Here is a 27,667-nt window from a genome sequence, read left to right on the forward strand (position 1 = left end):
CAAGGCTCCTAGCAATACTTTACAAAAAAGGATTTAAGGATGTTATAAGTCATAAGGTTTGTTCTCCTAGACTTGTTATCAGCATATTCCAAGGGTACATGCTTGCTGTGTTTGATGGGGATACTCAAAGATTTTACCAGCAAGTGTGGTAATGATGGCAAAAATAGTCCCCCCTTTCAGAAACGGTAGCTATTCTCTTGGTAACCACCAGAACAGTGGTCTCAGGGGCTGTCAGTTTTGCCCTAAGTTGAAAATCCTGAATCACAACGACTGAGGTGCAACTAACATTGATGTAAGTTATGTACCAGGTACACTTGACTTGTATTTGCTCATTGAATACATACAACCTGTCATCATGCCCTTATGCAGATGAGGAAACTGAGGCAAGAGAGACACAGCTGACAAGTGGAAAAGCCACAAATCTGCATCCAGGTGGTCTGGCTCTGGAATTTAAGAGCCTTGTCACTGTCTCTTAGTGCCTACCTCTATTTATACCCTTATTGGAAAAGCCTACTGCCATTGTATTTATAAAGAAGTAATATGATTACTTTGCTATTACAGTAGGCAATAGAAAAGGAATGACTTGGGATGATGCCAAGAAAAACAATTCTATAGTTATTATACTTTGCAGACTTTGTTCATTGGGAACAAAATCTAAACGTTCTCTTCTTTTTAAAAAAATGTAAAGGTTTGTTTTGCTGTGAAATCACTCCATCACCACAACATAATATGCATACTTTGGGTACCTTCAGAAAAAAGAACTGGGCAATGATTGTGTTCCCCTAAGGTCAGAAATTTCAATTGTGTGTGATTGTGGAAATGGATGATTTGCCTTACTCAGCATTATTTGACTACTTAATATATAAGTTTAGAGCTTGGGCCCAAGTTGAAGAATAAATATTTGGCTCAGGCAATTTGACTTTTCGTATGTAAAGGTGAAACTGTAAGAAGGAAGTAGGAGTAGATGAGATAGTGGTGGGCATGACCATTGCTTTTAGTCACAGGCCAGGCAGCTTGGTAAGCCCTGGGGCTAGAGAGAGAAATAAATCACTGTCCTGAAAGAGCTTGGAGTCCAGTTGAGGAGGTGGAATAACACCAAAATAGCAGTCTTGCAAGGAAAGGGATAATAGGGTTCAATTTAGTGCTGTGTTGAACATTTGCGTGGGGCTCTCCACCATCACATGACTCAGGTGTAGAAGGAACAAGTCCAAATCAAAATGCCTGATCATTTTCCTTTCCCTTCCTTTTCTAACAGTATCTGAAAAGAGGAAATAATAGCACAGTTCTTGCCCCAAGAGGCCCTTGGTCTCAATAGAATTTTAAACCAATACTTTCACCTTCTGTTCTTTTCTTTGGAATCATATAATAACCCCCTTGTTTCCATGAAGCCATGGATCACTTCAGAAAACATCCTAAACATCCTTTCCTTGTAGAACTTGCAGTAAGTGAAAGATGATGCTTAATTCCTTCCTAAAGGTAGCGTAAACTGTACCTTTAAAGCTATAATCCTCCCAGGGGTCAAAAGACTTGAAATTGAGTCCAACACCCTCTACTGTCCTCATGTTCCCCAGTCAGTTCTTCAGTCATTGCAGAACACACAGAGAAAATAACACAATAGTTCAGATAAGAAATCCTAGTTGAGGATCCCAAATCCCACCCTTAGAGCGTGTGAAGTTGGGCAACTCCTTAGGCACTTTATGCCTCAGTGACATCATTGTAATCTAGAGTATCAGTGAACCACTTATATACTTGTGGTAAAGAATAAATAAAGTTTCTTAAAATACCAGGCTCATAGAAGTTACTCAGGAGTAAGTTCCTTTCTTTCTTTCTTTCTTTCTTTCTGTCTTCCTTCCTGTCTTCCTTCCTTCCTTCCTTCCTTCCTTCCTTCCTTCCTTCCTTCCTTCCTTCCTTCCTTCCTTCCTTCCTTCCTTTCTTTCTTTTTTTCCCCCCTAAAGTTAAAACCCTAGTTTTTCACCATCTTCAGATCTGTGGGACCATTTTGATTCATCTTTAATCAAGTCCCCGGAGGTCCTGAGCCTCATTAAACCATTAATAAGTACAGGAGAAAAACTTTGCCATGTATTACAGAAATAGAACAACATTTTGTCAAAGGGCGAAATATTTTTCTTATGAATACTCATCTGTAAAGTAACACAGAGAACTTTGCCACGATACAATACCTCTTTGAGATAAGGCATCGTACAATTTAGTCTGTCCTTTGGCCCTGTCATACAAAATACGAATTATAGATAACAATAGTTTGCTTTTGATATAGCATTGAGAGGCATTATATGTGGTTAATTTGGGTGTTGGTCGAGTTCAGTCCTTCCGATTCCTAAAAATTAAATAAGAAAATGAAGAAAACTGATTCACTGTTTCTAACAGTGAGATAAAAATCCCACCTTTCCCTGAGTGTTCTGGGCTACCCTCCCTGAAGACCAATGAACCAGTACCTTTGGAAACTTCCTAGAGATAGCTTTTGGCTTTTTAGATCCTAAAACACTGAGAATTAAAAAAGTAAATGAGTATTTTTTTTCAATCACAAAGACATCAACATGTCTGTCTCCCCATATCTTTACAAATCTACATTGCATCAGACATAGGAGGTTACACTGAGATCTTGGAAGTGTAACAATATAATCATATCTTGGTTTGCCTTATAACAATAATTAATTTTTATTTTCTTATTTCTCAAACAACTAGGAATGTTCCAATATCTAGGCTTTAGAACCTAGCAACAACTTTCCTACAGAACTCTCATTTAAAAAAATTAGTTACATTTCCCATTTCTTTTTTTAATCCCTTTTTATCCCTTATTAGAAACTCGTGTGTGTATATGTGTGTGTGTGACCAGTCAGATCATTCTTGCATTCCAATGGTGTATATGCTTTGGCATAATATCCTTTTACATTTTCTTAAAAATTCCCCAGTATCATTTTCCCATATGATACATTCAAATTTTTATTGAAGGGTTTTGTCTATAAATTATTTTTACATCCCCAGGACCTTTCAAAATGGGTCCCTTGAAAAACATTGCATGATAATTTTACTGAACCTGTTCTACATGAAGTTTTACACCAGCTAGGTATCAATAAGCTCTTTTTGCCTGATGATGGCAGTCCCCGGTGCCTTTCTGGGATTTCACATACATGATTGGACTGCCGGTACCTGTGCTTTGGAAGCTTCACAAATGCTTGGCCCAAAGAAAAATGATTAATTCTCAAATCTATCCCTCATTGTTTTCACCATTAGATATTTGAACTATAAAGTGAAATTTGGGGTGGATAAGTAGAAATGTGTTCAAATGTCTATAACCTGGGACAGGATATTTCCTTGTAGTCACTCATGTTATTTCAAATCCCGTATATTAAAGGATTACCTAATTGTTTCTGTGAGCTTTTCTTCTGTTCCACTTAGAATAAGGAATTGTTTATCTAGTAACCCAGTTTCAACATTTTGTAGATGAATTCAGATTGGATTTATTCCAAGTAGAGCAAAATCAGGTCAATATCTTAGAAGATGACATCAGCTCACATTTCAAAATTGTGGGTGCTGCTGGTTTGCATAGCTCATTTCCTCCCATTGTAAAATGTGTTTACTTTCATCTTGTTTTGATTTAATATGGTTTTTCTTTGTGAGATTTTCTAAGGAGGACGATCTTTCCTTAAGGTAGCAAATGATGACATCCCCCTCCCCCACAGTCCTGTAAATAAATCCCAGGAGACTGAGAGAGAAAATATAAAAGCAAAAAGTCTCTAATAATATATAAGAACACAGAAGAACTTTGAGATATTTGGCTCTGGAGGAAAATCAGAAAAAAAAGGTGTAACCAAATCACTAGGGCTTCGAAAAGCTGATATACATAGTGACTGAAATATTTATGTACCAGAAAGCCTGTAACAAAAACAAAAACCTCATAGTCAAGTGTGGAAATATTGGGATTTTTGTATAGGAGACTAGAGTTATGTCTATCTAAGCTCTTAAGCTCCCATATCCATACTTGAATGGTATGTAGTTGTCAGCCTCCAACTTAATGTACACAACATGTTAGGGAGTGAAAAGCTGGAAAGATTTTGGTACTCACTTTCTGTCATAATTATAGTCAATGTTAATTTTGATGTTTCGCAGAGCATTGTACAACATACACGTACTTCTCTTGCTATAGAAGTGACTAATACCCTTAGCTAGTGAACATTTGCTATCAGGCTTTTGTCTTTTGTGGGAACATTATAAGATCTGAGCAACAATCAACTCTATGAGCAAATTACACAACATTATACCTGGATTCTCTGGTATATACTTAAATGTATTGCAACACACGTAATTATGTTTCACATTAAATATGCAAACATTTTTAACAATGCGTGGACCAAAGGCTGTTTTTCCTTTCTAAAACCAACAGAAATTCAAATTCATAAACTTCTTGGATCAAAAGTATTTATTTGATACATAACATTAAGACTTTTAAAACGTTGTGCTGGTCTGGAGCCAGTTTCTTAGTGGCCACTTAGGCCAATAATAAGGTTACCTTGATAACACTCTAGAAAAGAATTTTTATTTGTTAGAACAGTGGGATTATAACACTCAAGTAGAAGGGAATCTTAAATTGTCACCAAGCTCCATCACAAAGTGCCCTCCACTTTGCCCTCTTTGACACCCTGTACTTAGTGAATCACAACATCCATCATACTTTGTTAGGACTTTTTTCTTCTCTCTTGAAATCCACTTATTCACCCACTTAGCCATCACAAGCCCTAGCAGGATTCCTCACACATACACATCTCAATAAATATTTATTGAATCGAGCTGTGAATGAAAAGGTATTGTTGTAAGAGTCTTCTGCTACAGCTAGTATCATTTATTTGGACTTGCCCATAAACTCAATGTACTCTGTGACAGATTTCATTAAAAGGAAGTGACTAAATGACCATGAGTCCCACCTGTACACATAGAAATCAGGACTTTATGATCTTTGATGCAGTTTTAGCTCGCTGTGTGTTTTTTCCATCTGTCCATTCATCCATCTATTTTAAAGAATACTGTTTACAGTATTTTGCCTGTCACATAGTACATTTATTAATGAATGTGTGAATACTTTCTTGGAGTCATTATGATTTACTCTTTCTTAAACCTATGCCCCATTCTAGGGTATTTATTTATTATCTTGGTTTATTCAGGCTGCTGTAACAGAATACCATAGACTAGGTGGCTTACAAATAACAAAACATTATTTCTAACAGTTTTGGAAGCTGAGAAGTCCAAGGTCAAGGTGCTAATAGATTCAGTGCATGGCAAGAGCCCACTTGCTTCCTGGATTACAGACTGCTGACTTTTGCTGTGTCACCACGTGTTGGAAGGGGCAGGGGAGCTCTCTGAGCTCTCTTATGAAGGCATTGATCCCATTCACGAGGGCTCTGCCTTCATGATCTAATTATCCCCCAAAGGTCCAAATACCTCGTACCATTATATTGGAGCTTAAGACCTTTGACACCCTGTACTTAGTGAATCACAACATCCATCATACTTTGTTAGGTCAACATAAGACCTTTGTGGGGGACATAAACGCTCATTCTATGGAAAGTGTTCAGGTATGGATTTAGCTTCCCAGAGATTCTTACAACAAAGACTGCAACATGATCCAGTCTTCCTCCTGCTTCCGGTTCTTTCCTATCTCCCAACCAATCCCAATGGATGGGTTATTTATCCCAAACAGTGACTGAACATGCATTGAATATCTATGGACCTAGGGCACCTGCAGTTACTAGAGTGTAAAGATCAGTGTGGGAGCAGAGGTGGAATTTATGAATAATTTTGAAAACAATACGGATATGCGGTGACAAAACCTAGGCTTGGTGAGAAGTGTGTCAAGCACACATAACTGTGGGTACACGTGGCTCGGAAGGTGAGGTGATACAGTCCATTGGCAGACATCTGGCCAGGCATTTCTGCAGCCTGATCCTATATCTACTACGTTTTGTCCAAAACATATAGTTCTTTATCTTGACTAATGGAATAAAAATACCTAAAAAATAAAACATAAATTATAAAGACTAAGTAGTGATTTAAAATGTGCTAAATACTGTATATAATAAATTTATAAATTGTCAAAACATTAAAAAAGAAAGCTTTTTTTCTGAAAGATAAAATGACTATTAAGACACATATTAAGAATTAATCAAAATATTATCTATGTTTTAATATGATCAGCTCTTCAAACTATATAAACCAATTCTGTAAAACTACATCTTTCGCCAGGATGACTTTTGTAGAAAATGGTGGTAAAATGCTTTTTCAAGCATTTTACCATGACCGACTTACCAATAATTAACTGACATTTATTCTACTTTGAAAATACTTGTGAGCAAAAGATATTTCACTACCTGCTACCTGTTAACTACCTGCTAACATTTTAAATTATTGAAAGTAGTAGGAAAATATTTTCTGCATCTAGCACATGTTACTTAGCAAACATCTGTTGGGCTAGATACCTGCCACTAGGTACAAATTATTCTTCAAAAATAATAATTAGCTGTTAAGTCTAAGGTAATTCAAATAGTGAAAGCAACTAATAAACTCCTAGCAAAAGTTTTATCAGGTGAGGCATCTGTTTAACCTTGACTATCAGCAGTAGGAACAACCTGATAGCTATAAAAGCACATTCCTGGGAATTTTTCCCATTTAACCTGTTGAGGCACATCTGGAAATTAGGCACTTTTGCTCAATGTGAAATTGGTAAATCAGAACCACTGTAAGCAGAAACATTTCATCTTTGAGTATGTCAATGGTGAATACACCTTTCATACAAGTGATTTGCCCATCTTGTGTTCTTTCCATCTCTCTTCTTTCTCCTCTATTAAAATTGACTTCTATTTATCATCACAGTGATTTTTTGTCAAGAATTTTAAAACACATCTTTTTTGTAGCTGCTCAGATGAGGATTACTAATGATTTGGGGAAGTTGGTGTATTTGAATGGTAGCATGCCTGTGGCTCACATTACCTGAATGGCTGTCATGTGCTCTTCTTAAGGAAATGGATGCCTGGTTGTTCTAGAATATACTACGTTAGGGATTCTCTTTCTGACTCATTCACTGCCCACTCCACAGGGGGCTTCTCAGTAATTGTGTCAGCAGCCTTGGGAATCCATATTTTCTGGATCTGCCTGTGCTTCTAAAAGAATGATATTAATGCCTTTGGATTGAGGTTTCCCTTTGTCTCACTGAAAAAAAAAAAAATCTTTCTTGGCCACTTAAATCTTGTCTGTTGGAACTTTGGTCTAGTCGTCAATTCCTGCAGATCAGTTCACTATCTGGCCCCATTGCCCCTGAGTTTGGGGGTCTCTAGTTCACTCAGTACTGATTTGAGTATTTTCCTGGTCCATACAAATTGGATTGTGTCCGGGACCCGATTCTATTTCCTACTGTCTTGCCCTCATTATGACCTGTTGTCTGTTCTAATCTAGAAACTTTGCGTCTATTTTTCTCTTTTCTCCACACCCTTAATCTGCTACTGCATCTTCTCTGGTGTAATATGTAATCATTGTGATGGATACAATTGTTTTTATGATATGTTAAACGTATAGTTGAAGCCAAAGATGTTATTAAATCAGGAGTTCTGATCAGTAGCAGTACTTCCTGATTTTGACAACGTTGTAATTAAAGAAGCATCCCAATTTCAGGGAAGTTAAAATGTGATGTGTAGAATGCTTAGATTTGAGGAAATGTAGTAGTGGAGGGCCTTTTACCTCTAAAGAGGATAGCTCTAGATAATCTAGAATTATATGAAAAAAATCAAGACTTGGGGTGGTTGGAAACAAGATTTAGAATCTAATTAACCCAGAATAATTTTGATTAAAATTGACTAATTATTGATAAAATATTAATTTCTTTGCCAGGCAGGTAGATACAAGCAAAATTTAACTCTTTGTCAATTTCTCAGATCATATTAACTACATTTTTCCTTAATAATAGGGAGGTGGTTCAGTCATTTATTAGGAGACCCACTTCCATCCAAGGCTCTTTCCCTTCAAAATGAACAGCTTTTGTGAAGAGAAAGAAAATAGATCTAAGAGAAACATATTTCAAAATAATTAAATGTATCTACGTTACAGTCCCACATATTAATCGAAGGATGCCTTTTTTATCTAAAACATACTAAGCTAGCCCAAGATTAAAATTCTTTTCTACTATATCCTTAATTTTTGGTCAGATTCCCCCTCCTTGTGTGTGTCTTTCACTCTAGGGGTTTTTCATAGAGCATGTTGTGTGAAAAGTTAATCTGAGATTTAAAAAAAAAAAAAAAAGAAAACCTTTGGCTAACAGATTTTTATAGCCAGCCTACAGATGGCTTAAGATGAGAAGGTTATAACCTCTCCTTAATCCATCCAGAGCTAAAGTCTCCTACCCAGGCTGAGCTGTATAAATATTCCTACCACAAGCTATGCATTTGCTTACTTTCTGCCTATTGAACCCTGGCACTCATTTATGTCTGAGCACCCTGTTTGGCTGCACCCAACATGCTGATGCAACAGCTTTTTGTTAGCCTGATGAGCGGTGATTTGCACAATGGCTGTTTCACAATACACCATACTGTCCGAGAGATTTGCTGCCAGTGAAAATATTTCCAGTGAGAGGGCTCTTTTTGGTAGTTCACATTTTCAGTTGTTGTTGCTGTCATCTTCCTGATTGCTTCCTTCCCAGGGCAGTGAACCAGCTAACAACAGTCTCCGGTAAGTATCTGTCTTGAGGCTAAGAGGCTCGCCTTGCTTGTGTTGATAGAAATAGGATTTATCCATGAAAATTGGACAACTGAATTGTCACCTTCCCCTCAGGTGGTGTCCTAATTATAATTTGTTCTGTGCAGTGTCAGGAAATAGCAGAATAGAAAGATAAATATCTTTGCTGCTGCAAAGCAAACAGGATCAGGAAAGCCTGGAACCAAGGAAATAGCTCAAAGGTGCTGCTGGCCAGTTGTGAAGATGTGCTACCGTGTTTCCCCAAAAATAAGACCTAGCCAGACCATCAGCTATAATGCGTCTTTTGGAGCAAAAATATAAGACCAGATATTGTATTATATTATATTATATTATACCCAGTATTTATTATATTATATTATATTATATTATATTATATTATATTATATTATATTATATTATACCCGGTCTTATAATAAAATAAGACCAGGTCTTATATTAATTTTTGCTCCAAAGGACACATTAGAGCTGAAGGTCTTGCTAGGTTTTATTTTCAGGGAAACATGGTATTTGAGGAGGTTACTCAGGTGGTTCAAATTGCCTCTAACCTTAAGTGAACTTGACTAATGATGGGCTCAGTGATTTCTATCCCAAAATAGGACAGTGCTCTGGTACTTTGTGAAATTTGAAATTACCTTTCTGAAGGTGCCATTTATTACTGTACCTCTGCACTCAAACTCCCACTTTTGAGTAGGCAGTGGAGGTCAAATGTGAAGAACTCAGACACAGAACAATGAACTGAAAATCACCCCTACTGTTTTAATTGCCATGCTGTGGACAGTGGAGCTTGTTTTAAATGGCTCTGGGAAACCACTAGTCACATATGAAACTCTGATGGTTTGTCAACCTTGATGCGTGTATGGTTTGGTGGTTGCAAGAATAAATAGGCTTGGAAATGCCTGGGCATCTCGTGCTTGTCAGTGCTTTGTTTCATATATATCCTTTTACTGTTTCCAGGACTGTGTGGGGTTTGGAGGGGAACTATGTTAATTACTATTTACATCATGGGGGACTAAAAATGATCCTTAGTTCAAAAAAGTTAAACATTCCAAGATAAAAAGTCTCATCTTTTTATAAAGCTATTTGGGGTACCCCTCTCCTCTGCTGTCTCTTTGTCGCTCTTCTGTCTCTCTTTGCTTCTGTCCTTTCTTAAATTTTTTTTTATCTTTTGTTAATCTCCTCATTTTCCACTGTCAGTGTATGTCTCTCTCTCACCTGTGTGACTTTCCTCCATTTATTTTTCATGGTCAGGGAACTTGTAGTCTGTTAAAAAAATGCATTTTGACACCATCTCTCTGAGACATTGTAAGCAAGACTCACACGGGCCTTCTTTTAACAGGTTGAGTAAACTCAACTATCTAAATGTTATACTTCAGAGAAGTTATACAAGGGTAGGCAGTGGTCAGAAACCAGAAACTACTCAAATGTGCATGATGACTGTCTCACAAGAGTTCATCACCTCCCTGAGAAGTGGTGTCACTCTGGCATTCTAGTGGGCAATAAAGGAGATATTTGGAGAGGTATTCTCCCATTTGCAATTCTAGGCAGCAACCACCTTCACTGTATGTTTGTAGGCTCACTGCTCTCTCTCAGAAACACCTCAAGAGAGGTCACATCTCTTCGTGACCTTAACATCTTCCAGGGGATGGCTCCATTGACATGTTCACAGAACAGAAGTGAGCTGAGAGATCAGACCCGTTAACGTGAATATAATCACCACCCCTACAAAGAAAATGGATCAGAACATCTAACTCTCATGACTATGCCGTATCTTCTCATAGAAACTAGACTTAGGGTTTCAGCATCCTCTGTAGTGCTACATTCAAGATGGTTGCCTTCTATTCCAGTGTCAGTAATCTTCAGGAAAACTTCTAGTTGGAATATTCCTTAGGATTATAAAGGTATTTAGGTTTATTTTTCTTAATACTAACTGGGAATATGTATCTTTTCAATTATATATAACATGCATAGTATCTGTCATTAGTAATATATACAGTATAATAATAAATAACAAAAATATAGTATAAAATGATAACCAGTAAATAATAATAAAATAGTAAATAACAATGTAAATATTATACTACACAGACACCTCAATAGGATATATATATAAATATTTTCTTTCAAAACAGAAGAAACTACTTTGGAATTTTCTGACATGTTTGTTACTTTCATTATTGTTTGCTTAATTCAGATGATCAATTTCAAATTTGGAACATTTTAAGTGAATTCTCTATTAGAAGTGGAGAATTCAGAGCCCCTTAATATGCTTATTGATTTTACTGTGGCAATAGATTAGGATCAGAATGAAAAGTGGATCCTTTTCTATGAGGTATAATAGTGCCAGCCTGAGTAAATAGGATTATTTTAAGTAGGAAGCACACACAATATAATTTTAGAGAGATAAAGATGAAAGATGGCTAAGGGAAAACTAGAGGAGTCTGAAATTAAATATATTTGTATGGGGTCCTTTGCTTAAAAAGAAACCTAGGAGATGTAAAATAAAATGACAACTATTGGGTAGAAGTTAGAAGAAATGGTTTACTTGGCATAGTAGTTCTTCAATGTTCAAGAGAAAATACTTGAAGTATTGATTTTCCTGAACTCATTTCAAATTAGATTGTGACTTTTTGTTCAGCGTATATCCATTCACTGTGAGAAATAAAATGCATCTTCATTACTGCTTGGCATTTTGCTGGGAAATTACCTTTTCATTCTCTTTTACTTTCTATGCATGGACATAAACATGCCTCAAGTTGACAGCTAGAAACTAGACACCTAATACTCATAGCACAGTGCTCTGGAATACATGGGCCAATCGTCATGACATTTGCATTTCTTCATTTAGAGTGATAGTTTATACCAGGGTGCCAAAAACTGTATACACATTTTAAGAGATGTTAACACTTTGGTCAACATTGCTCAAGCAGTACTTTGCCATAATCAGAAGTGTCTGGACGCTGATGGTAACCACTTTGAGCACCTCTTGCAATTGCAGAAGTCAAACATGACTTGCTAGTCATCTTTGGTTATCGGTATATGTTAATACAGTTTTTTCCTTTGTTAAAATGTGTATACATTATTTTGGCATCCTCTGTACATATAGGTGTTTTCCTGCACTTGGCAGAAGAGCAATCAAGAATTATAACTTCTTGATTGCTCAAGGTAGAGTAGATTAAGGAAGCTATCCTTCCAGTCCATGGAGGAACAGTATGGCTGGAAAGAACCCAGGGACCTGAATAAACTATCACAAAGTTTCCTTTAGGCTGAAATGGGAGAAAACAAATTAATGAATATTAAACTTGCTCACATTAAAAACATTTAAAAAGTCTTGCATGAGAGAAGTTCTTGGGTTAACTTTCATGGATGTTCATAGCAGAAGAATTGAGAAGTTATAAAGTCATGCCATTAAAGCATACCAATTTAGTGCTTCGTATGTTTTCATGTAAATAGGAGTACTTTTGGGGGGTAATTATGGGATAATCCTAATGAAGGTGTACTCCCAATATCATTTATCATTTATAGTCCACATAAGATTAATATCCTACTAGGGAATTATTGACCACTGACCATGTCTTCTTTGCCTACTTGTATACAATTGTGTTAAAGATTGATTTAATCAAACCAAAATTGTCAACTGTATCTATAATACTTACCCAATCCATGGCCTGAACATGTATATGACCAACTCTTATCCATCCTTCAAGATTATGGCAGGTGATAACCACTTTGTTTCTATTTTTTCCTCTTCTTTAGTAGCAGACCTCAGTTTTATTAGGGGTGACAGTGTACATGGCTAAAATAATACATTTTTCAGAAATCTTCTTTTGTAGTTAGGTGTGACTATGAGAGTATTTTGGATAATGCTAGATAGGTGGATGTGTTATGTGAATAGCTGGGAAGATGCCCTAAGAGGACTTCACCCAACTGGAAAATGTATCTCTGTTTTTTTCCACATACCCCACCTTGTTGCCTGGAATAAGTCCATAATTGATGGAACTCTGGCAGCATCCGCAGGCCTAAATGACATTGAAGATGGAGTTAACATGTTAAGATGGTAGAGCAGAGAAATACAGAGAGCCTGGGTCCCTGGTCCCAGCCCTGGACTTTTTCCCTATCAACTTATTTTGTGTTAGAGAGAAATAAACCTAGTGTTGAGCAACCTTGTTTTGAGTTTTCTATTTTTGCAAACAAACACGTTTATAATTGATATTGCTGAAAAATCAAAATGAGTCTTTCTAATTTAGAAATGTAACATCCAGAGGAACTGAACACATAGAACACTGTGGATTTTTGGAGGCATCATTGTAGGACCTAGTCAGAAAATGTGATTCTAGTGATCTTTCAGTAATGCTGTGGCAGTGTGACTTTTGGTAAATTCTTTTCGGGGAAACAGGGTAGGAACCCATGCATTGTGGAGGGGATTAGCAGCTCCCTCTCAAAATATTCCTGAGGCAATCTTGTTAAAATACAGCAAGTGGTGCTGCTATTGATGGTATTCTCTTTCCTCCTCAATCTCCACAGGAAGCAGTCAACCTAAAATGTAATTACATGTAAAAAAAAAAAAGTAGATGCAGACGTGGTAATTGGAAGATGCTATGGTGGCAGGTAATATGGTAGCAGAAGTTGCAGGATGTAGGGAACAAATATTAAAAACGGTAAATTCTAGAACAGATCAATATTTCAAACAATGTGCAATGAAGAGAACTCACCAGGCTACTTCAGCCTGAAAAAATATCTTGACAATTTTGCAGGAGATGTTTTCTCACAAACATACTTAACCAAGGGACAGTCTCCAGGCTCTAGGTCCACAAAGCTGCAGCTAAAACAGAGATGGATAAAATAACTTTCTTTCTAAGGTGGGGCAGGGGGTGAGGTCTGAGCTAAGGAAAGACGTGAGTATAGAAACCGGTAGAAACTCCACTGGCTTACAGTCTGCAGCTCTGCTTAATGTAAATTCAGATATTTCACAATAATTATATCACGATCTATTAACTCTGGATGAACTTCGCTAATAGTTTGAACCTTTAAGACTTACCCCTCCAAAAGCTTTATCATTTGAAGAAGAATTTTCCTATTCTTCTAAGGCCATCGAGGAACTAGGAAGGAGGACTGAGAGAAAACTGAGTCAAATGCTCAGCTTTGCTTTTTCCACTGGTCCCTGTGATCAGCAGGCAAGGGAGATCCTTACTAACAAAGTGAACACATTGCTTATTCTCGCTAACATCAGAGAGGAGCCTTCAGACAAGCCATGCGAACCTTTTGTCACAGAGACCTGATTGATTGTCGAAGAATCAATGACACTTTGTCTAGTTGAATCATTGTTGAATGATGCTGGTGTCTGAGTGAAGGAGCCTCTTCATTAGTTATTACTGAGGAGGTATTTGGGACTCAGTATCTCTTAGGATTTCTGATTGTGTATCAGCTAACTATACTTCCGAGAGTGTAGTAATGGATGTAAGAAATATTTTGTCTACTTTATTCATCTGTATGAGTACTTATTATAATAGAAGAAACCATTAATTTAGATAGGTTTTAACATTATTTCATCATCTTGCTCTGTCTTTTTCTCTAGCTGTAAATAAAGTGGAATAATTAATTTTATCCTCAAGCCATACACGTTTCTAAACTTTCTTCAAGAGAATCCCATGTCTTAATTACTCTATGCATGTGCTTTCACCATTCTCTTCTCCAGGAATGTCTTTCCTTTGGTTCTTTTCTAGGGGGTATCTGCCTCCTGTCTTCTAACTAGCATAAAAAATAGCCATTGATTATATCTTCTCCCAGCTTCAGTTTTATATAGTTTTCTCCTCTTTGAACTTTCATTGATTTATTTAGATCAGTTTCTTTCACAAAAGTGGTTTCTGGGGAACAATAATCGTATAAGACTAAAATAATGATTCTGGGGGAAAACGATTGTGGACCAAATATACTTTGTAAAAACCACATATATACGCGCCCCCCCCCCCCCGCCCCAAATTTGGTTAGTAAAAATGCATGGGTACACTCATGGAGTTATTATGCATTCTTTAAATGCATACAGGTTCTTAGATGCCTATAAGCATGTCAAACTCATATTAATTCGAAATAGTGACTACATAGTTTCCATAGGACAGACACAGTTACTTGTCTGCCAAATAATCATTTATTTGTCTTCTTTCCTCCAAGAGAATCTAGGATTTTTCTTTTTTTTCCTGGCAACCAGGAATTTCTCCTCAGGGGCCGAATCATAAGTCAATCATGACAATCTTGTTTATTTTTTCCAGTGTTTGGAGAAGGGAAGATAATGAGCCATAATTCCAGTCAATGAGATATAAGGAAAATATGGTGGGGAGTGGACTAGTTCAGGGGAAAAAAAAAAATCTTTCTTGATCAAAATCCAAGTAGAGGAGAAAGCCTCTGTGTGCCAGGGTGCCCCCATTTTCGCTTTTTAATGATATCATGAGAAGCACAATGTACAGAGCACCAGAGAGGACCTTGTGAGTCTGAGACAGGAGCTAAGAGAACTTCAGAGAAACATCCAGACTTATTTTGTAATTTTATTATTTAAGTTATTATTAATAGAGTAATATGTTACAGTTAAAATTATCCTTACTCATGATTTTATATACCGATAAAATCCCAACATTTGTATTGGCCTACAGTGTACATGGGGTGATCTGGAGTGATACATAAAAGCACACTTAGACATAGTTTCTTTCCTCAAGGAGTCTGGTAGCATATATATAACAGTAATATAAGAATGAGATGAAAGATGAGCAGCAAACAGGAAGAGAGTGATGAGAAGCGAGAAGAGGGAAGGACCCTTTGCTTAGCAGGAGAGAATCAAGCAAATTCAAAAAAGCACTTTGCATATAATCAGTCTGATCTTAAAGAAGTACTACTAGAATTTAAATAAGCAAAAATATGAAACAGGTATTTCAGATCTATGCAAAAACAGGAAAAGGCCATGGAGAAGTAAATATATTTGTCTTACAGAATGAAGGCTGGTCTGATAGATTTGATTACAGATGTATTTTGGGATAAATCGAATGTTTTGTGTGTATATGTGCTTTAGAACTTCTTGAAGTCTTTAAAGTGCTAATTTATACTTAACTCAAAGTTTACTTGGTACATTATCTGCAGTACTACCTAAGTCATTCTCTTATTAAACTGTTTTGTTTTCTTCATGGTTATCTATTTATCTCTGTGTATATACAGAGCGTGACAAAAAATGTATACACATTTTAAAAAGGACAAAACTATTAAAATTGTAATACTCAGTATATACCGATAACAAAAGATGAATACAAGTCACGTTTGACTCCTGCAATTACAAGAGGTGCTCAAAGTGGTTACCATCAGCGTCCAGACACTTCTGATTATGGCGAACTACTGCTTGAGCAACATTGACCAAAGTGTCCACTTGTATACATTTTTTGGCACCCCCACTATGTATAAGATTGTTACATCCTCTAAAGCTGAACTATCACATTTATTATTGTACCTGCAGTTCCTAAATTTTACAGATAAAAAAAATCGGGTCATACACTACTGACACAATATTATATCATCTAAATGAAATGGTAGAGAATTACTTATTGTGCAGAAATCTTATGAATTATCCTTTTCGTATTAACAGATAGTCACTAAATGCTTGTTTACTTGAAATGTGAGCCATTATAAAAGCTAAAATAAACAGCACAGCTTTTCTTCCTTTTTATAAGGGAAAAAAAGTGAATAAGGAATTTTTGCCTATTAAGCCTCTTTCAGGGAATCAAAGGATCAGCACAGATTTAACATCACCTTCTGGGACATCTACATCTTAGTCTTATACAATGAGAATTAATGTGTCTGCAGCCCTTCCAGACTCTGAAGTGGATTCTGAATCATTAAGCGAAGATTGCATCGTGTTCAGTAGCATTTCTGTTAAGTGCACTTTATTGTGCTCTAACTTTTTGAAAACTAGAATTTGCATAGAGCATAGCATGCAGTTTACTACAATATTCAATTAACTGTAACACTCCATTTTCAAACATCCTGAGTAATCAAGATTTTTGGACTGTAACATACTTAAAAAGATAGCAATAGTTCTCAGAGAGAAAGTAACTTTGGGTTTAATTTTGTTTTCTCCTGAAAAAGGCTTTCTTCCCTTTAAGAAGTTCCCATCTGTGTCTATGTAAAGGACTGAGCATTTCCGCAGTTTTGTCATTGTGTATTCTACTGAGAGGCCAGAAGATTGAAAGTGATGGGAAACACACAGAGCTTTGATGACTGGGATTGGGAAAGATTGTCAAATGGAAAGGTAAATATGTAAAGTATAAATAGCCTATAACACAATAAAAATATCTCCTCCTTTTGTTGTTACTTTGTGACCACGGTGCTATGACTGCAATAGTCCGTTTGCACACACAAACCTCTAGACCAGTGATTCTCAACTGCAGTGATTTTTCACTGACCCCCTAGCCCCCAGCATACACTCACAGCTCTTTTGCATTGTCTGCAGTCATTTTGAGTGTGACGACTGCAGGATGTGCTAATGGCATCTAGTGACAGAAGTCAGGGATCCTGCTAACCATCCTGTACCGCACAGGACAACCCTTCTCCACACCCAACAAAGAATTATCTGATGGTAAATGTCACTAGTACCGAGGTCAAGAAATCCTGCTCTATAGAGATTTGACATTTGCTGTGTTTCCCCGAATATAAGACCTAGCAGGACAATCAGCTCTAATGCATCTTTTGGAGCAAAAATTAATATAAGACCCAGTTTTAATATTATATTGTGTTAGATAAGACCTGATCTTATAGTAAAATAAGACCGGGTCTTATATTAATTTTTGCTCCAAAAGACACATTAGAGCTGTTTGTCTGGCTAGGTCTTATTTTCGGGGAAACACAGTATGTTGCAAGTGGAATACCCTCAAGACACGAGACTCTGGCTCTTGGAGCCTGAAAGACAGATCTAGGATCATATCTAATAAATATGAAAAATGTTAAAGGAACACGTCTTTGGTTACTTTTTGTTTCTCAATAAATGGTGCTTTACAGGGATACTGGCCAGAGATAATTCACAGACATGTGGGATTAAGATAAAGGACATAAAAATCACTTCCTTTCTTTTTCTCTCCATTCCTCCAGTCAAGTGTCTCCTGATGACTTCTGTGTCCCATATTGGCAGGACAAGTTCTCTATTGGACTTTGTCATTGAATGCTCTGGAGCTATGGGTGGCGTTATTTCTCCAACCTCCGGACGGCCTTAGAGTGCCTACATACACACACACATACAAAGAAAAAGGCAAAGAAAAAAAGAGTTGCAATACTTGCTGGTCATCTCTGTCATGAGTAATTCAAAGTTGAGTGAAACTCCAGATTTTAAACTAATTGAGCATTATTACTCGGTAGTTTGAAATAAATAAATACTCTCCCACATCAGAATTAAACTCCAACCATCCTGACATGAACAGAGATGCTATGTAGGAAACAGAAAGAGAAGGATGCTTCAAAGAATGAGTCTGCAAGGGTTAATCACCATTTTCCCTTTTTTGGGGGAGATCCATATCAACGGAGCTTAATAAGAACTAGGAGCGAAATTACTGCTAACTGTGAACTTAATAATGCCTACTGGGAGTTCATTAATATCTCAACAGGTACACTGAAGCATTATTTTAATTGCACATAATACTTCCAAAACTTGCCTTTTACAAGTTTTGTAGAAACTGCTCTCTGGAACAAGAGTTAGTACATTTTGTGTTTGCTTTCCTAGCTGCTCAAATTGCCCAGAATCCATAACCCTCATTCAGTTTTCCGGAAATAAGAAGTTCTCAGGGGACTTGACCTTGTCCTAGGTACTACTACCCTTATAAACAGAAAGAAGCTCAAAATGCATGAAACCAATTGCAGATCTTTTTTTCCCCCTAAATAATTGAAATGGTTTCTTCATTTCTATAAATATTTAGAAATTTATTTTGATGAGAATCAAGTTTGTGTGGGAGTAGTTGTGGCAATTAGGGCTTAAAAATATTTATATTAATGTAATCTAGTTCACATTTGGACTTGGGTCTTAAGTTATTTTGACAGATAGTGACACTAAGATAATGTGTGGAGGGGTGTGTTTCTCAGCCTTTGAGATTCCTATGCCTAGTGTTTGGCTTTATAGTGATTATAAGATAAAGTTATATTTAGACGAGTTCAATCTTGTCAACACTTGGAAAGTGAAAGTGCATCACACACTCATATTTGATTTTGTATGTATTAGAAATGACAGAATTATTTTCTCTAGTTTCGTTTAATATATTGCTTCTTTTCATTTTCCTTTCTTCTTCTCTCTTCTTCTATTTTGATTTGGTAATGGCAATGTTAACATAAAGGAAAGACATTTAACTGAAACTGAAGACACTAATTCCTTCTTGTATCTGATAGCCAAGCCTGCTCCTGGAAGGGAGAAAAGCTAAAGAGACAGCAGGGGCAGAATCTCCCTGTTTAAAATGATAAATCCAAGTATGTCTTAAAGCGTTAGACTGAACTCTGGGCACTGTGGTATGTGTTCCCTGGAGTTGTCTAATCTCAGGCCTAAGAAGAAAAACAGTGAGCAGTCTAAATGCCTCCCTAGATCCCTTTAGCTTTGGAGCCCCATCCAAGGTCAGCTGGTTCTACAGTTCAATGATGAGGAAGGAAATCCTAGCGAAAAGTATGCCAAAAAAAAAGAAAGGCTGAGAAAAAGTATTTGCTACCTGGCTAAAGCTACCCGTCACAGACCTGTGCAGGGCAGGGGTAACTTCCAAGTGCTGTGGAGAGGAGGGATTCTGTTCTCTTAGGATCGTTCCATTCGTTCATTTTCTGGCTCACTTGTTCATTCCACAAACACTGACCAGCTTTCCTATTCTGTCGTGGAGACAAGGCTATCCAGGGGTGATAAAATAATGAAATAATGAACAAGGTTGTTGGTCTCCATGAGAATAAGTATTCTCCCAGAAAGGAGAGACCAGTAAACAGGTAATTATACAGATGATTGTTTAATGAAAGTTGTGACACTTGTTACCAAAGAAAATTATACTATTCCGGAAGAACCCATCAACTTATCTTCCTATAAGCTTGTGCTTTCCTGGACAAACCTTGGGGAGAGGTTAGGAGAGAGCCTTGAGCTCCTCCTACTGATTGGTGTGTGACATTAATTAGATATAATTTTAATTTTGATTATTATTTTCGTCCACCAAAAGAATCCAGTCATCACAATCACTTGTATTGGTGAGGTATGAATATTGACGACTTGAAAGTTTTTATAAGGTGTAGAGGGTGTAAGTTATTTAAATGCCCATTTTAATTATTTTTGAAAATAGTTTTCCCCTTGTCTTCTTTCTCTTAGAAATTCTTAGGGCCTTAAATGTGCATATATATTTTAAAAACGTAAACTTAGAAACAGTGAATTGAGCTTTTTTTTTAAGAGTAGGATACAGGTTTGGGAAATGTTGCATTTGATGACTCAAAGAGTGGTTTCTTTTTTTAATTGCTGTTTTTATTCGTTTGCTTTTTAACGTTTAAAAAGGGTCAGGAAAGTTGACTGCTACCTAAATTTTCAATGATAATTTTAAGGTGTGAGAACTATTCTATCTCAAAAACTTAATTACTTGAAATTGGTTTTCTATCTTGCGATTTATGTCTTTGGAGAAATAAGTGGAGAAACTGAGGATATTTACTTTGCAAAAGAGAATTTTTGGAGGGGGATACTTTCTCAACTATATGAAGACACACAGTACTATGAGTTCTAGCTAAGATTGTATTTTGGCAAAATAAAATTTTAACTGATAATCTTAATTTTTCATTTGACAACATTTTTCAAGATAGGAAATGAGAATCAGTGCTAGTTAATTTTAAATACTCACTGTAGAGAAATAGGAAAAAAAAACAAGCAATTTCACCACTATCATCCTTATTTTCCTGGAAAGACTAGCTGATGTAATTAGAAAAAGAAAACTAAATGAATTATTTTAATATGACTGGTTTACCCTGAAATCCCAAGAAAATAAACTGAAATTTATTATAATAGAATTAATATGAATTTTAACAAGAGTATAAGTCACAAAGTAAATATACAAAATTAATAGATTCTTATACACCAGCAATAAATAGAAAATAAAATGAAAATTTTGTATCATTCATAATGCGATATAAATAGCAATTATCTAGAAATAAAGTTAACACTGTGCAAGGCCTACATGGAGACAGTTGTAAAATTTTACTAAAAGAAAGTAATGAATAACAAAATGGATGAAAATAAGTATTTTTCTATTAGGGAAAATAAAATACTGTAAATGCATCAATTCTTTGAAAATTAATTTATAAATATAATGTAATTCTCATCATAATCTCATCATAATCTTATTGAAACTTTATTATTATGAACTTGAAAAACTTAAGCTAAAGTTCAACTGGAAAATTAAATGTTTAATTACTCATGGTCCTTTTTAAAAGAACAGTTATGAAGAGAGAATATGTTCCAACTAATAGAGCCCTAAGAAGCTCTAACTTTATAATAATTATAATAGTAACATTATTACTATTCTGTCTCAGAAGACAGAAAAGTGGAATAGTAGAGAATATACTCCAAAGACCAAAAATTGTTAAAAAATTAAGATGTGACAGCAGATGGTCTTTCCTATCAATAAAGAATAAATAATTATTTAATGTATGGTGCTGGGTCAATACTTAACCATTTGGGAGAAAAAAATATAGATTGTTGGTTTACCTTAGAGAACAATCTCAAGTAAATTCCATATAGGGAAATATTTAATGTGAGCCTGAAATATTTCTGCCACTTTGGTGAGGGAGGGGCTTGACTGATAGTCTAAGAAAATGCTGATGGATGTCTACAATGACTTGAATTAGCTGTCAGGATTTTTTTTTTTTAATTTGTAGTAATAGTAAAAACTTGATACATGTTTAAACATTTAACAATGAAGGTTATGTTTCGGTTAAGCTTAGCTTAGTAGAATATATGCAACCAGAAAGAATAAGAAAAATGAAAAGGGTTGGGGGAGGGAAAAAAAGATTAGGACTCATGATTCTGTAATGAATAATACATATGTGCGTGCCCACACGCACATACACAAATGATAAAGCATAACAAAATATTAACAGGGATCAAGCATTACAGTTATTTTCCAGTTTTATTTCTATATTTTTCATAAATAGTATGTGCTATTAATATTCTAAGGAAAAGTACAAACTCATTCTAAACAAATACAATAGATGGTTTTAATTCTATTTGATAATAATAACAAAACCAATTTTGTGTGATAGGTGAATTTTTATGAAGTAAAATTAGAATAATAAAATGAATATTTAGCCCTATGATAAAGATGAAAAGTGTTTTAGTTTTCTTTAAATTAGAAGAAGACTCCAAGAGAGATGGAATATCTATTTTTCTAGAGCTCAAGTATTATTATAGTAAATTGTCTTCATCAAAAGATCAATTCTGCATTTCCATATGAGACTAGCAAGAGGGGAGTGTTTTAGTAGCAGAAAAAGAATGTACAGCTAGATATCAAGAGAGGGTAGAAGCTAACCATTAAAGATGATTAATAATAATTTGGTAAATTTTAAGTACCAGTTATAAAACACTCTTCAAAATACTGGCTCTGTAGGCTTAAACACTGGTTTGAAAATAAGTAGCTAGATATGCAGCATAATGGCTAGGTAAGGATACAGCATCATATTTCAAAGTTTACATAAATGATTCCAGTTCTTCATCTCTTATTATTATGAGGGATATTCTTATACAGCCATATTTTCATCTCAGAAACGAAACCCATTTGTTCTTTCATTCCTTATGCTAGTATCATTATAAGCATACTGTAGAAATAAATGTCAGTATGAAATAGGATATGTGTATGATCTTAAAGGGATGTGAGTCTTAAACTAGGAGGTATTTCTTGTTTATAATGGAAGGGATAGATACTAACCATTTTCAGGGGTTGCATGATAGTGAGGAAAGAAATCTGCTTCACCAGGATTTTTGTTACTAAAATTTGGGGCATAGTTTAGAACATGCATCTGCATTGGGACACTTCACTATTCTGATATTTTGCAGCAGCTATGTAAATGCAAATTCAAGTGGAGGGCTGGGCGTGTCTTTATTAGCACTTGTTCAAAGGTAGAAAGGGATTTTGGCAAGGAAGACATCTGCACAATAGCATGAAGCTTTTACATTTCCACAAGTTGAAATTGATGTAAATATGTTGACATGCTTGGTTTCTTTCCATTTTGTTTCTTGTAAGAATAGGTCTCTCACTCTCTCTCTCTCTCTCTCTCTCTCTCTCTCTCTCTCTCTCTCTCTCTCTCTCTCTCTCTCTCTCCCCACACACACACACTCACCTCACTTCCTCCCTGTCTCCTTTTCATTTTTTCTGCCCAAAGCCTTTATTCAGCCGATACTTTCTTTACCCGGAATTTATTACCTCAGAACTATGAATGAAACATAGGGAACTCATTCTATTAATATATTTGTTTAGGCTTTAACAAGGCATTTAAATATTTGAACAGCCTAAGAGTGACCTGTAAAATATCTTTTAGTGTGTCAGTAGTCAGGGTGGTGGACAGAAATTGGCCTGGATTTTAGTAATCTACTGTCCTTCCTTGTTTTATATTTACTATTAAAATGTTTTAGCAACAATTCAGCAAAGTAACACCGTTAAGAGTCCAGACATTTGCACTGGGCAGTTCCAGGACTGAGTACTGCCATTGGTCCTGCAACACTGTGAAGTGAGGCAAGATCACATTCTACTTTAAGTTTCCTCCTTTGTAAAATGAGTTAATAATAGTATATTATAATATAGTATAGTATAGTAAAGCATATTTACTGATACTTAAATAAGGTAATGCATATACAATCTTTAGAACATGACTGACATGTAATAAAAGTGGAATAACAAGTAGACATTATTTCTAAAGCAGTAATGAGAGAATTTTGTAGGAGCTGATCATCCTTAGAGGTTGATTAATTGTATCAGTCCTAGTCTACTGCATGGTCATATAAAGAGGAAGAACTAGGGGCAGTGCATTATAAAAATAACTGGCTTAGCGATCCTGAAGTTAGGCCCTAAGCCAGATTTCTCATCTATGGATACTTCAGGGCTTCCCCTGAGGTATTTGGGACGACTGACAAACACTTTTTTCAGGATCTCTTTCTATATACATAATTTGATTTTGCTCAAATCAACATGTCAGAATTATTCAGATAGTCTAATCGCACATGATTCTAAGAAATAAATATAATGCTAGCCAAGGGGAGTGATCTGCTTGTCAGGCTGCCCTCCTGGAACAAGCGTTCTGCTATAGGGCCCTAGGATGATCCCCATAGGAACAAGTTCTAGAACTCCTCGCGACATCTGCTAATGCCATGTAAGGTGAAGGGTTCGAGAATTCTCTAAAGAGAAAAATGGGAATCAGACGTCCATGTGGTTCCCCTCAGACAGGACTGCCAGCCCTTTTCCAGTACCCAAAGGGGAACTTAGAACATTTTGAGAAGGTCCTCTAAAGTGCAAGGACCACTGAGGTGAAAGCCTTGGGGAAGAGAAGCCCTTTGCCGGGGTGTTAGGGTGTTAGTGAGCTACTGCATAATATTCTTATGAAGAATAAATTAAATAATGCATACAGTTTGTTTAGATATTTCCTCACAGGTGATCAGCACAAAATCGATGTTAGATGACTCAGACAGCCACCAATATTCATGAGTTATGTGACCTCAACCATTCTCTATATAGACGCTTGGTAGGCAATTGTGTTTTTTGTTTCTTATTTTATAAGAAGTAAAGCGTGATTCAAAAAGTTAGTCAGAATGATTAGAAATTATTTCCTCCTGACCATCATGGCCTATGTAATTCCATGCCATCCTCATCTCTTCTTCCCAAGAGGAGAAAACAAAAGACCAAGGCACAAAACTACATGCTTTTGTGCCATTGAGAAGTGGCATTTGTTTAAAAGTAGGTGGTCTACAGTTATATATGGTATCTGGCAAAATACACACCCTCTTTGGAACTCAAGTCCTGCATTTTGAGTAAATTGTCATACGTGTAAATGAGCCTCTTACGTCATGAGGGTGTGCTCTCATGTGGTGCTTTCTTGTCTTTTCAGATCCCCCAGATTAGTTATGCATCAACGGCACCCGAGTTAAGTGACGACCGGCGCTACGACTTCTTCTCTCGCGTGGTTCCGCCTGATTCCTTTCAAGCTCAGGCCATGGTAGACATTGTAAAGTTCCTAGGTTGGACTTACGTGTCTACTCTCGCATCTGAAGGAAGTTATGGAGAGAAAGGTGTGGAATCCTTCACACAGATTTCCAAAGAGGCAGGTAGGAAGAGACCACATTGGTCAAGATGGCCCTCTTCAAATGTCTGTGACTTGCAGGGCTCTTTTCACACTTTCTTAAAGAAACACTATAACAAGTCACCGTATACCTACTCTCACATTCCCCACTGCTTGTGAAGTAGATCTGTAAAGTCTTTGGTTATAACACTTTGTTGTTTTTCAAGAGCATATTTTGAAGTCCCTTAAAGTTCCTGAAGCCACTTAAATTATTAGTGGAAGAAATGGAGAGAAAAAACTATATTCTAAAATTGATGGGTACTTGTGGATTACTGCTTACCCATGAAACTGGAGAAAATGTGTCTAAATGTGCCTCTCAAGGCATCCTCTTTTTCTCTGTTCCTTTCTAACGTGGGGACAATTGTTTAGAATTATGAAAATCCAATCACAGTGGCACTTGACTGAATAGGAATAACAGTGATGACTCTGTCTTGGCCAACACAAAGTTAAATAAATTATTCAGACAGTAGAATGTATTTAGACAAACAGTCTATGAAACTTTAGTTTGAGAAAGATAGGTATAATAAGTTGCACTTGAAAAAGATTATCTTATGCTTGTTTATTTAGTTCAAATTGGAAGTAATGGGTTCAAATATTTGGCCAGAAATCCTCCACTGGGCAGGTTTGAAAAAATGAGACATAATCTTCATATCTACGAATCCTGACAATAAATGGCTTTGCTGTATAGAAATATTGGATATAGTAAACATAGATTATAATATGTGTGCTTGGATATCTCTGTACTGTTCTCACGCTTAAGCCAAGCCCTTACTTTTGTTTGTAAGAATTTTATCTAATCCAAATTATTATTGATCAGAATAGTTAACCAACAGTAGAAACACAAACAAGGCGATAGAACCAGAGGTCCTTTTCATGAGGAAAAATGTCATAAATCCCGAAGACATGGCTGTGAGTATTTGACTGTCAGTCTACAGGAATACTTTTTCATATGGTGTGTCAGTGTAGAGGTGGCATATCTGCTCATTGCTACTGAAAGAAGGGAGCCAAGCCTTGCTTGTAAATCCCATGATTTTAACTCGGTGCCTCATCATTAGCACTAATTTCAAAAAAATTCACTGGAGAGTTGGATCATTCTTATGTTCTTCCTTCTGACTGAAATACTTTCACTCTTCACACCTTTGACTAGATTGCTCCTGATCATGAACAGGTCTCATCATAGAAGCCATTTCTAGGTTCAAACACATATATGTGCGGGTCTGTGTGTGTGTGTGTGTGTGTACACTCACAGACACACACACACACACACACACACACACACACACACACACACACACACACACTTGGTTCCGGTTCCAATGGCGTGGCTCTCATGCCATTGTCTTCCCAGTATCTTCTCCCACAGCACTTATCACATGTTAGTATAACTTGCTGTTATTCTGTCTTGTCCCCTAGACTCTAGAAAAGACCATGTCTGTCTCATTTACTACTTTAGTTCGAGTTGCTATGTTTCTAAGGGAAATATTTTTAATATAATTCAGTTAGAAACTTTCTGATTAAAAAAGAAATCTTATGTTATGCTGTGATTTGTAGGACTCATTAACAGTTGCCTGCATGAATCCTTAAAAAGATACCTAATTGTTTTTGATAACTATTTTCTTTCTTTCTTTTTGAATCCCTCTTCGAGCAAAGTAAGGCTAGAGGTGACTCAGACAAATATGTAAAATATTAATGCAAAAGCCAGTAGATAAGACATGGTGAAGAGAATATAATAACCTAAAGCTCAGAGGTAGATACCTTCTTGCTCTATTTCTGCAGATGGGTCTCCAGTTTAATGCTGGACTTTGTATTGGGCAAAGCAAAGAGCACTACCCAGTACGTTATAAAATTTAGTGTTCATAACATGAAAATCATGTTCCTTGTTCATTAAAGAAAAGGATGAATGTTTGCTCTGTGATTGAGACCTGTCTATACACAGTTCAGTGGTGGGTTTCATTTTTTTTTTCCTGGTGTCACTTGGTGAAAAGTTAAGTTATAAAATCAGAGTCTGCTATATAATGACTCTGCAAAAAGGAAAAAGTCATGGGAACATGGTCTGAACTATAAGGATATATATTATATATATAATATATAATAGCTGATTTTCTATTCTTACTAGTATGCTTTCATCTTATGAGAAGCATAAGAAGAAAAAGTGAGCTTTTCACTTTGTTCTATGTATGTGGTGTGCATGTGTGTGTGTGTGTGAGAGAGAGAAAGAGAGAGAGAGAGAGAATATTGGAGAATATTAATGATTCAATGATGTTGTTTCTATACAAGCTTCTCCCTTTTAAAAGACTTTATTTCTAAAATTTACTTGGGACTTAGGTCCTCAACTAAAGGCTGCTTGTAAAACCGGAGCCTGAAGTATCTCCACTGAGCACATAGTCACAGAATTTGGGGTGAATTCTCGTTTATCATAAAGTGATAGAACAAATCAAGACAATGATGTCAGAGTAAAGAAGTCATCCTTTAACTGGGGCCATCTAATTTGTTTGGAATGAAAACCTCAGTAATGTTTCTTTCGTGTACAGTCATGGAAGATTTAAATATGAATGAATGCTGCTACTTGTTGAAC

The 27,667-nt window shown here is 36.2% G+C and overlaps 1 protein-coding gene across 10 annotated transcripts in view; it reads left to right on the plus strand.

Moving 5' to 3' along the window:
• GRM7 (glutamate metabotropic receptor 7) overlaps positions 1-27,667 on the plus strand; it is an 822,860-nt gene that overhangs the window by 226,328 nt on the left and 568,865 nt on the right. For all 10 annotated transcript variants that reach the window (XR_013994860.1, XR_013994861.1, XR_013994862.1 and 7 more), the window contains exon 2: positions 24,862-25,078. Coding sequence is in view for 7 of the 10 variants with exons in the window: in XM_081071753.1 (XP_080927879.1) it covers positions 24,862-25,078 (217 nt within the window). In the remaining 3 variants the exon portion in view is untranslated. The remainder of the gene's footprint in view (positions 1-24,861; positions 25,079-27,667) is intronic.

This window comes from Rhinolophus hipposideros (assembly GCF_964194185.1).
Source record: "Rhinolophus hipposideros genome assembly, chromosome: 14".
NCBI classification, from domain to species: Eukaryota; Metazoa; Chordata; class Mammalia; order Chiroptera; family Rhinolophidae; genus Rhinolophus; species Rhinolophus hipposideros.